The sequence below is a fragment of the Mus caroli genome, chromosome 8 (assembly GCF_900094665.2).
Source record: "Mus caroli chromosome 8, CAROLI_EIJ_v1.1, whole genome shotgun sequence".
Taxonomy (NCBI): Eukaryota; Metazoa; Chordata; class Mammalia; order Rodentia; family Muridae; genus Mus; species Mus caroli.
In genome coordinates this window covers 71196739-71208049 of record NC_034577.1, presented here as the reverse complement: position 1 = coordinate 71208049, position 11311 = coordinate 71196739, and the positions used below count along the sequence as shown (strand labels likewise).

General features: G+C 43.6%; 1 protein-coding gene across 4 annotated transcripts in view; it reads right to left on the bottom strand.

The window, feature by feature from the left end:
* Nucleotides 1-8753, bottom strand: part of Otud4 (OTU deubiquitinase 4) — a 39183-nt gene extending 30430 nt beyond the window's left edge. For 2 of the 4 annotated variants that reach the window (XM_029480429.1, XM_021169568.2), the window contains exons 1-3: nucleotides 8365-8753; nucleotides 4603-4686; nucleotides 2084-2134 (exon numbers count right to left, since the gene is read on the bottom strand). In XM_029480429.1, coding sequence (XP_029336289.1) covers nucleotides 2084-2134; nucleotides 4603-4686; nucleotides 8365-8523 — 294 coding nt within the window. In that variant the 5' untranslated portion in view covers nucleotides 8524-8753. Of the gene's footprint in view, nucleotides 1-2083; nucleotides 2135-4602; nucleotides 4687-7391; nucleotides 7491-8090; nucleotides 8327-8364 lie in introns of those variants that run through there. The other 2 variants (XM_021169569.2, XM_029480430.1) reach the window with 2 other exon arrangements.
* Between the last annotated feature and the right edge of the window lie 2558 nt (nucleotides 8754-11311).

Genomic DNA, 11311 nt, shown 5'->3' with positions numbered 1-11311 from the left:
TTAAAAAAAAAAAAAAAAAAGAAAAAGAAAAAAATACTAATGGAGACTACTAAACGTTCCCAAACAAGATATTAGAACCAATATCTTCTGATATGAAATGAAAATTACAGTACCACCCTTTTTCCATCTGTAGTTCTAACACACGCACTTTCCTAATTTATAGCTGACTCCCTGCCTATTACAGCGAAATCCTGACTACATCTCTCCAGTGTCTCAAGCACTGGCACTGATGCTCCAGATCCATCAGACACACCAATCGTGGATGCACTCGTCTTCGCTTGTATTACTCCCTCTACCCTTACCTCACTCTTCATAGCTTTTTCCTTTGCCCATATTACTTTTTTAGACTTTATCTGTATTTTATGTATGAAGGTACTTGCTTACATGTATGCAAATGTACCACACCTGTACCTGGTACCCACAGAGATCAGAAGATGTCAGATCCCCTGAACTGGAACCATCATGTGTTAGGAACCAAATCCAGGTCCTCTGCAAAAGCAACAAGTGCTCATAACTATTGAGCCATCTCTCCAGCCCGTCAGTGTTACTTCTAACACATAGGGGAGGCTAGGAATTTCTAAAAGCTTCTATGGTGGTTATGCTTGGTAGTCAGCTTGACTGGGTCTGGAATCAGCTAAGATATAATTCTGGCTAGGTCCACAAGGGTACTTCCTAGGAGGATTAACTCAGTAACATGCAGGGAAGACTCAAGTGGGCAGGAGGAACAAGGCAAGGCTTTCCCAAATCAGGCCTGAGATTAAAAAAAAAAAATCTCAAGGGAAACGAAACAAAAAAGAGTGCTATTCAATGCCCACATTTCCCAGAACACTGCTCGTGTATCCATGTACCCTGCTGCCATCTTTCACTGATATTAGAACCAATATCTTCTGATGTGAAATGAAAATTACAGTACCACCCTCCAACCCCCAAGCCTTTAGCACCAAACTGGGACTGCTGAGGGATCCAGTACTGTGGACATGGCCACACCTCAGGTTCTCAGGCTCTCCAGCATTCAGACAGCCACTGCTGGACTACTGGGCTCAAATCATGAATGGCACCCAATAAATGCCTTTGAGAATACGCACTCATTCCTCAGTTCTATCTCTCTAGAGAACCTTAACTAATTCATACAACATGGCATTTGAGGCTTATGGTGACTGAAATACAACATGCTAAGAAAACACTGCTACTAAGCTGTAAAATATATATATATACACACACACACACACACACACACACACACACACACACATACATATATATATATCCTTAGCCTATATTCTATGATACGGAGTTTCAGTGATAAGCTTTTTTGTGGGGAGAGGGGGAAGGTTCAAAACAGTTTCTCTGTGTAGCCCTGGCTGTCCTGGAAGTCACTCTGTAGACCAGGCTGGCCTCGAACTCGGAGATCCACCTGCCTCTGCCTAAGTACTGGGATTAAACCTGGCTTAGTGAGAACCTTTCAAACAAGGAGGAAGGGAGGAAGGCTGGTTCTCTCTTCAGTATGACTGATACTGAAATGGTAGGAGTTGACAAACCTGTTACCTTTTTTTTTTCCAAGTCTTTGCTCCCTTCACAAGCTGATCACAGGAAATGGCATCCCAAAGAACTCCCTGCTCTCATTTCCCTAAAGAAATCAAGCTTCATCCTATCCAAGCTGCACTTATAGCCTAACAGATCATCCCAAATATCATCTACACATGCAATTACAGATCCTGTATGCTACATTCATATGCCATGACAAACACAGAAGAGAAAGCTCTCTCCTCACAACAAAACAACTTCTAGAAAGAGCTCTAATCAACTTTCTTTTTCATTATTTTATTGTTTTGTTTTGTTTTGAGCCAGGGTTTCTCTGTGTAGCCCTGGTTGTCCTGAAACTAGCTCTGTAGACCAGGCTGGCCTCAAACTCAGAGAGGCACCTGTCTCTGCCTCAAGGTATGTCACCAACCAATTATCTTTCAATTAAACACTACACAAAGGGTATAGTCACTTCAAGTGTCACACAACACACTACTGATTTTCTGTCGAGGAATTATAACACATATTTGGATACTCACAGCAGAAATAAGATTGTACATACCTGTGGGTTTTCCAAACGTTTTAAATATTCTTCAAATGACCCTTCTATAAACTGTAAGAAAAAAATTATATTAGGGGCCTGGAAAAGTGGTTCAGGAGATACAAACCACTCCCTGCTTTTGAAGAAGCCCTTGTTTCAGTCCCCAGCATTCAGAGCAGGCAGGACACAACCACCTGGAACCCAGCTCCAGGTGATCTGCTATACATGTCATACACACATGTATTCTTTTTTAATTCTAATAGGAATACTGTCTAAGAAATATGCCAAACAGCAACAGATTTACTGTTAAAGTTCACTTTGAGTCACTGAGTTCTTATATACACCTAAACTTTATCAGTAATGCTAAAAAGGTAGTCATAATGAATATCTGTATATATACTTAAGTAACAGTAATAAATATGCAAAAGAATTGAAAGGAAATGTTGCTGGGAAAGGTTTCCAGGAAGAAGATGACTCAAGATGAGAGCTAGCCAGAACTCAGATGGGCACAGTGGAGCAGCCACTACACAGAGTGCCAATGTAGCATGAGAAGGAGACCACTGCGAGGAAGATATGCCAACTGAATCAAGGCAACCTGGTAGAAGGCTAAATGAGAAGATAGCAAGTACAGGCTAGTTCACAGAAAGCCTGGGAAGGAAAAAAACAGGAATTTCGAACAAGAGAGGAAAGAAAATTGCAGGCCACTGCTGATGTCATTCTGAACTGAGGAATCCCAAAACAAAACTTTCAGATTAATCTGGTACTGGTCATAGGTACAGGCAAATGAGACAGAGTGAACCATCCGAGCAACTATGCTAAACCACAAGAGTTACAGGAAATCAGATCATTTCAATCAAGAGTTCTATTTTACAGTTTGTTTTATTGTCTCTATCATAAAATAACTTTACTCAGTCTATACCCAACCATTTTTCTTTCATTATAGCAATTGACAAATCTGAAAAAGTGCTATGGTGGTTTGAATGATGGCCCTCCCCAATTTGAATGTTTAATCTCCAATTAGTAGAACTGTTTCAGAAGTATTAGGGTATTTGTCCTTGTTGGAGGAGGTGTGCCACTGGGAATGGGCTTTGAGGTTTTAAAAGCCCATGACCAATTAGCTCCGTCTCCTACCTGTGGGTAAGACGTAAGCTCTCACTACTGCTCCAGTACCATGCCTGCCTTGTCTGCATGCTCCCATCCATGATGGTCAATGAGTTCTACTACCCTACACAACTGTGAGTCCCAAATGTTTACATTCTTTAATAAATTACCTAGGTTATGGTGCTTTGTCAAAGCCGTAGAAAATTAACTAAGGCAAGTGCTAAAGTATTTCCATCTGACCACTAAGTTCAATTTTATTTAATTTGCAATAGTAGTTAACTTAGCAAAAGTGATCAATTTAAACCGTAAAATCATCTACCTTCTCAATCTATAGAAGTCTTTTCAACACCTACAGCATATTTTTAGATCAAGAATTCTTCTACAAATTGTATACTATCAAATTTTAAAACTCTTTTAAATTCTAACACATACATTTTAAGTGCCTCCCTATGAGTTATTTGTCAGGAAGGCCTCAAAGGGACCAAAAAGAATACAGGATACTGCCACCGTTCTTCACAGCCCACCAGAATGGCAAGACCTAACTTATGAATACACCACAAATCTGGATTGGGGTCCACAGAGAAAGAAATAAAGCTAGAACTGACCTAGGAACTTTCCCCCTTCTGGCTAGCATTTATAATATCAGAAGATATTATTTATGAAGGCTGCTGGGAGAGAAAATACTAGTCTTATCCAGCCCTGAATCCACAAATGCTACAATATTGACTTGCCAGATAAGATATACCCACTGGTCCAATAGATGCATGACTGTTTTGGAAATAACCAACTGCTTTCTGATTAGATGAAACCTGCTCCAGGAAGGGAATTCATTCCTTCTGAACAATGGCTAGGAAGGTCACAGGCACTAGGGGAACTAACAGCTGTTCGTTTTGCTAAATAGACATGTATCTAACTGCCTTATAAACACTTACGGTTTATACCTGGGTCTGTGTTGTCACCTGAGTCAGAGAAGCCAGAGACCAACAGAGACATAACTTGTAAAAGTGATGAGAATGAGTGATCTACCCTAAAGGAGACATCTACATCTATCAACCTCCCCACCCCCAAAAATGAGGGAACAGAATCTGAAGGATGAAGAGGAACACTGTGAAATGCTGTCTTCTAGACACAACACAGACTTCTGCACTCATAGGCAGTGGTTACTCACACAACTGAAATAGCCAAAATTCCAGTATGGATAGGGGAAGGGCTCACAAGAACACACTCAAGCTGAGAAATTACTCAATGAGTTATTTTTAAAAAGAAAAGAGAAAAAAGGAAATAGATGCGGTCAAATTATAATATATACACATTTATGAAATTCTCAAGAAAAGAATGTACTTTAAAATGTCTAGCCTGTGAAATATCAACTAGAATATTTCCAATGGTCACAATGTCAATCCAAGTAAGACATGATCACATCTGAGGTTAACAATTACCGCTTCAAATTTCTCTCTGTTCTCTCGAAGGTAGCGGATACAGGCCATCCTAACCTCCACATGCCGAGACTGAGAGTGCAACACCTAAAACAAAAAAGCAGCACGTTATTAAGCATTTCGTCAAAAGCAAACTGAAGTGTGACAACCAACAGTTAAGCCTGTCCATTCCCTTCTGTAACTTTTTCTTTTCTCATTCTAACCCTTCCTCTGAGCACTGTGACATGACAGACCAGTGGGATGAATAAGAATGGCTCCCATAGGCTCATTTATTTGAATGCTTGGTGACCAGTAAAGCTATTTGAAAGAATTAGGATTAGGAGATGTGAGGTTTGTATTGCACGGCTCCCCCCCAGTCCCAGATCACGATGTACTCTCAGCTACTCCTCCAGTGCCTCCCTATACACCATGCTCCCCTCCCCACCATGATAATGTACCCAAATGAGCAGACATGCAAAACTGGGAAGAGGCTGTGCATTTGTTTTTACATCTAAACCCAAGGCTAGCAAGATGGCTCAGCTGGTAAAGGCCCTTGGTTGAGTTTGAGCCCACAAACTGTCTGCCACATATATGCACTAGTATATTCAAAGACATACACACAAAAATAAATGAATAAATGCAAACAAAATCATCAAGTACCAACCAAAAAAAAAAAAAAAAATAAGTTCAGACCTCTCATCTGTAATCTCCCTAAATAATCAGTTCAACAAAAACAGACAGAAAAACCTTCACTGGAATTTTATCAAAATTTGAGCTCTGAAATGAAGCAAACTAAATTTCATATCAAAAGTTCATCTTCAATACTTTCACCATGTTTAAAGAAACTAAATTACTTTCTATGAATAGGTATCTTAAAATGAAGGTATTCCCAGTACTCTAAAGTTCATCGTTAAAGCCCCTATCTCCACATCACCCATATACACTTGAAATAAAACATCACTTCAAACTATCAAAGCCTCTTATAGATTTACAAGAAAATGTAGAGAATGTAGCTTTAAGAGTTACAACTCCAACTGAATCTCTCTAGTGTTCAAGTGAGAAGAACTTAAGAAAAAAGGGGCTCCAGCTGCACATTTTACACCTCTCCTGGATAACTGTTTTTCAGCTGGTAAATTAAAAAGGTAACCTCAAAGAGTCCATCTTTGGTTTTTGGCTTGTTAGAACATACGGGCTGTCAGGGGAAGTGGCATCTACAGTTCTTGGTTGTTATCCAGAAGAGGTGTAAAACGTGCAGCTGGATTCTCTTTTTTCTTACTGTTTTAGGACATCTAAAAAGTAGCCTTACACAGTCTAAGCTTCCTGCATCACAAGAACCATCCACGCATTTTTAAAAACACCAACTGCTTGCCATCTCAACAAATTACATTTGGCAATATATCTTTCCCAGTAGCTGCATTAGACACTGTTATGGATCAAGCATTATTAATCTGAGTGAGCCACACTGTCACCGGATAGGGCTTGCCTGTCAGCAAGACGCCTCTGGTGGTGCGTGTTCAAGCCATTCACCTAACAACAGGTGGCAGACAGACATTAGTAAAAGCTCATTTCTCATCAGCAACTACATCACAAATATCTTTTTTTTTTCTCCTTTTAACAAAGATTTTAGAACATGGCATCAACCTGAACCTGCAATCCAGATGCAAAACTCTCAGCAATGTACATGAAGTGTAGAATATTGATAATTTAGTAAGTCAAACAATGCAAGAAAAGCAAGACTGAAATGACAACTCTTCAAATAGTAAATTACTTCTCAATCCCTGGACACTCAAAATTCAAGTGGTCTGCTATGTTGCTCCATGAAAATAGGCTAAAGGTAGAAGCTTTAAGACAAGGTAGTGATAAACACAGGGAAAGGCTGAGACACTGTTTTAGCAAGTCCTCTAAGAGTGCCCTATTTTTAGCTACAAGGCTAGGAGCTGATTCAGGTCAGGCTTCCTGCAGGCCCAAATCCACAAGTGCAAAAAAAAGGAAAAAGCATCTCTAAATCAGGTAATCTGAAGGGGAAAAGGCTAATCTCAGGCGCGGTCTCGTCCTCTTCTCTTAGGACTATTTAGCTTCCTGACTCTAAAAATATTTACTCAACTATTTACCAGAAAAGAAATTCCACTAAAACAAATCCTTCCTACAGATTTTTTAAAGGCAGCGGAGGTTAACACATTCTTCCTCACCATTACTTCCTCACTCAGTCTGGATCTACTGGAATATTTATTATGCTTCCCCTAGATGTAGGCTCAATATATTCAAAATAAAGCGTCCCCAAATTTGTAAAGGTTAGGTCCTTTAAGACTAACCCAGATCCCAAGGCAGAAACGGAGTTTACCCCTATCAATGAGTTCTTAGTGCAACTAGCTCTTGCCCACTGTGTAGACACTGAGTCCCCCAAGCTGCTCTTCTATTCCCCAAGAATCTGTGGCATGTCTCATGGGCAGAAACACACCTTTCTGTCTCAATTTAAATAGGCCTGGATAATTCAACTCCAAACACTAACATCTACCTCCATCCTCCACAAACTTGCTAATGCTAATGCACTATAATATAAACCGACACCATGGGATGGCTTCACTTCCCCGCTTCAGCTTCTAGAGGTGCTAGAGGCCAAGAAGGCTGAGACAAGGAGACAGAATCTTCTTCATCTGGAAAACCCACAAATGGAGCAGACTGTTTACCTATGTAACAGTAAAGACTGGGCTGGAAACAGCACCCACTCTGGAGCTTCCTAAATTTCTGAAAATAAGAGATGTCAAATGGTAGGATGGTTTGGGAAGTATCAAAGAATGTTTCAATGGACATACCTGTCATCAGTGCAAACTGTTCCATATTTACATACTCTGAAAAATACATAGCCTGGTGATTCTAAAACAGAAATCTTAAAAGCTAGTTAGCTCACAAAAGGGGGCGGGCGGGAGGGGACAAAACCATAAAAACTCCAGATTAAGCCAAAGGAAAGCAAACTGTAAATGGTATGAAATACAAACTGGAGCAGTAATGTGAAACTTTTTTTAATCCAACTACTTTAGCAGCTAGTCTTCAAATATAGGATGGGTTTTGGTGACCCCACACCTACATCTGATTACATAACATGGAGAAAAGGGCTCCCTCTCAAAAAAGAAAAGCCTTGAGTATTCTTCCCTGGAACTCGTCCCACTCCTGAGTTCTAACTCACTTCTCTTTGGTAAAATGTTCGATCTGTACTGGGAATAATTTTTGACCAGTAAGGAAAACAAAAACAAAAACCGACATGTACCTAGACTGAAAATCCATCCTATTAAAGGCTTTTAGAAGAGTAAATTCTTGCCTGATTCCAACATAATATAGTGTGGGACCTACTCAAGATTAAGTCACTGGGAAGACCCTATACAGAAAGATTGCTTTCCTTAAACAACAAAGTTGGCCGCCTGTTTCGAGTGACACCGGTGAGACCGACTGCCCCGCATTCCAAAGTCCAACAACAGGAAAAAAGAAATGTGAAGCAGTCACACCGAGTGCCGCACCTCCTCCAGTAAACATGAGGTTAACTAGTGGGAACACTCGGCTCCTAAAAACTGAGCGCAGGTGAACGCGGAACACAACTCAAAAACAGCATGTCGCTGGGTCCCTGGCGGTCAGGCTGCGAGCAGGCCGCCCGAGATGTCCTCACTCGGTCCCGTGCCGGCGTTACAATGGGCCGCTGTGACGACAGCGAGCCACGCGCAGCCCCGCCGTGGGCGGCCAGGCAGCTGCGGGCGGCGTGTCGCACCCAGCCCCGCGCCCGCCCGGGTCCTTTACCTGCTCGGCCACAGCCCGGAACAAGCACGACCCGTCCTTGGCGACCAATTTCCGATACAAGCCCAGTTTGCGCAGATAGGCGTCCATGGGCGTCTCATCCTCCAGCGGCCCCACGCCGCCCTGGTCCACGCCGTCGGGCGCGCCGACGGCTGCCTCCATGTTGCCGGTCCGCTGCAGCGTGCGCGGGGCGAACTAGCCCCACATGGCCGCGCCGCCGGCTGCTCGACGCCCGGGCCTGGGGCAGGCTGCGGCTCGGGCTCCGGCTCGGACGCGGACACGGCGAGCGGCGGCAGGAAGAGGCGGCGGCGGCAGCGGCCCGAGGCGGTGGCCGGCGTTCTCCCAGAGCATAGGTGAGCCCAGCCTAGTGCATGGCCATCCGCACGCGGCCGCCTCCGCGGAGGGACACGCGCCCGCGGGCAGCCCGGGGGTCGCCGCCCCCACAAGTTTCCGGGTCCCGACCGGTGTGAGGCGAGAAAAGCCCCGGCGGCGCGCCCGGCTGAGATTAAGCGAGGCCTGCGTCTCCCGCACGCACCCCACGCCGAGAACCGAGGAAACCCGGAGAGAAAGCCACGGCCGCTCGTCTCCCCACCTCGCCGGAGGGCGCCTGAGGGGCGGGGAGCGGGAAGGGGCGCCGGGCGGAGGGCAGCAACCTCGCAGCCTAGAATTTGTTTTCGCTTTCAGCCCTCGGCGCAGCGGACGACGGGAGTTGTAGTTTAAGCCGCGGCAGGAAGTCCTCGTGCAGAGGGCGGGGACGCCTGGGTCGGCCTACCCGGAGGGGAGGTGCCCCTCGGGCTCGCGGACTACAAATCCCTACAATGCTAGCGGTGCCGAACCTAGAACTGCCTTCGCGCTTCCCAGGCCGCGTCCGCGAGCAGGCCCGAGGGTGGCTGTCGCTTACGCCGCTGACCTGCGCGCGCCGCCCCGCCCTCCCGGCGAGCCTCCCGCCCTGAGCGCCGTGGGGCGGCGGAAAGCGCGCGAGCGCTGCTTGCGTGCAGTTGCTAGGGGCTCAGTGGCGGTGCCGCCGGCCCTTTGTGTAGTTCCAGAGGACGCACCTGTCCGCACCCCAGCCCGGGCCTCCCCTCCTAGCGTTTTCTTAGGGGTGGCTAAACGCTTAGAGCAGAAAACCGGGCACCTCACCCGAGGCCATTGGAACCGCCAGCCTAAGGCCAACCCGTTTTGACCCTCAATGAAGCGTTGACGGTTGATTGAAATTGGGACAGCTCTCACACTCTGACAAGATCTGGCTTTGCCAAGGGCATGCCTGCTCATTCTGTCATAACAGCTGCGCTCTGCCACACAAAGAGCTGTCCCTGTTAGAAGAAATTACTTTTTTTTTTTTTTTTAAGTTCGGTGACAACGCTACAGGGAATCCGACCTGAGCTAGAGGCTTAGAAATGAGCAGTCCAATTGGGTCTGTGGATCCGGTACTTAACAACCTCTTGGGACGTCAGAATTTTATTTTACTAGCATACAATAGCATCTCGTATCATTTAAATTTATTGGAACTTCGGTCTTGACGTTGTGTTGGAAGAAGAAAAGTGGTAAATTACCTTAGGTTTAAAGGTGTAGGCATTCTTGGGAATGGTGCCAAGACATGCCAGGTGGTAGGATTGCAACACGTTACTTAAAATGTAAGCTATTAATATTTAAATGTTCCTATAAATGTGCTATTTTTAGAAAATATATCGCAAGCTAAATAAATTTTAAAAAAAAATCCTTGACCCAAATTTAAAATTTTTACTTGTACAGGGGAAACACTTTGAGAAATCCAGGGTTTTGTTTGTTTGACTTAGTTTAAGAGGCATACTCCATATACCCCAGTCAGGCTTTGAACTTGCCATATAGCCGAAGATGACCTGGAATTCCTGGCCATCTTGCCTCCTGCCACCCTCCCCAAATACTAAGATCACTGGTATGCCACCACATCCTGTTCTGTGTGGCACTGGGAATGAAACTCAGGGCTTCATGCATGCTAAACAAGCATTCTACCAGCTGTGCTTCCCCAGGCCCAAAATGAATTCAACCTTGTAGACCTATAGTTTCTTTTAGTAATATCTAAACTCGTGCTTTAAATACAATTCCTAAAGTGAGTAGGTACTATATGATCAATTAACAGACTGTGTGTGCACAGAGAAGGCAATGCCTTCTGATACTGGTTTTGATATTCCTTCAATAAGAAATTATGGGACTAACTTCATATCCCATATGAATTTGTGGGGAATATGTATATAGGTTAAGATTACATTGCTCATAGCTTGATAATTTTTAAAACTTTCAAAATTTGTTCTTTGTGGTTGAAATGTGCAAGATTGCATTGCATTAATTTTCTCATCCTTCAAATAAAATCTTTGCTCACCTGCAAGTGATAGTGTTTTCTGTATATTTTCCATCTTAAGGCATAGCCAGATTTCCATTACTTAAATGTACTTCCTTTTTTTAAAAAAAGATTTTATTTATTATTATATCTAAGTTCACTGTAGCTGTCTTCAGACACACCAGAAGAAGGCATCATCAGATCTCATTACAGATGGTTGTGAGCCACCATGTAGTTGCTGGGATTTAAACTTAGGACCTTCAGAAGAGCAGTCAGTGTTCTTAACCACTGAGTCACCTCTCCAGCCCATATTTCCATTTTTTAACGAAGTAACACCATCTTCTAAAGTCTCAAGGTTTCTCTGAGATACTTAAGGGAAACTAAATGCCTTTCGTTATAAAATATCTTTATTTTCAATCACAGTAATTTAACTTATTAGTAATAGAGTAATCAAAATGGTAATGGGCATGATCACTAGTATTTTGTTTTTTTTTTTAAAGATTTATTTATTTTATATATGTGAGTACACTGTCACTGTCTTCAGACACTCCAGAAGAGGGCATTGGATCCCATTACAGATGGGTTGTGAGCCACCATGTGATTGCTGGGAATTGAACTCAGGACCTCTAGAAG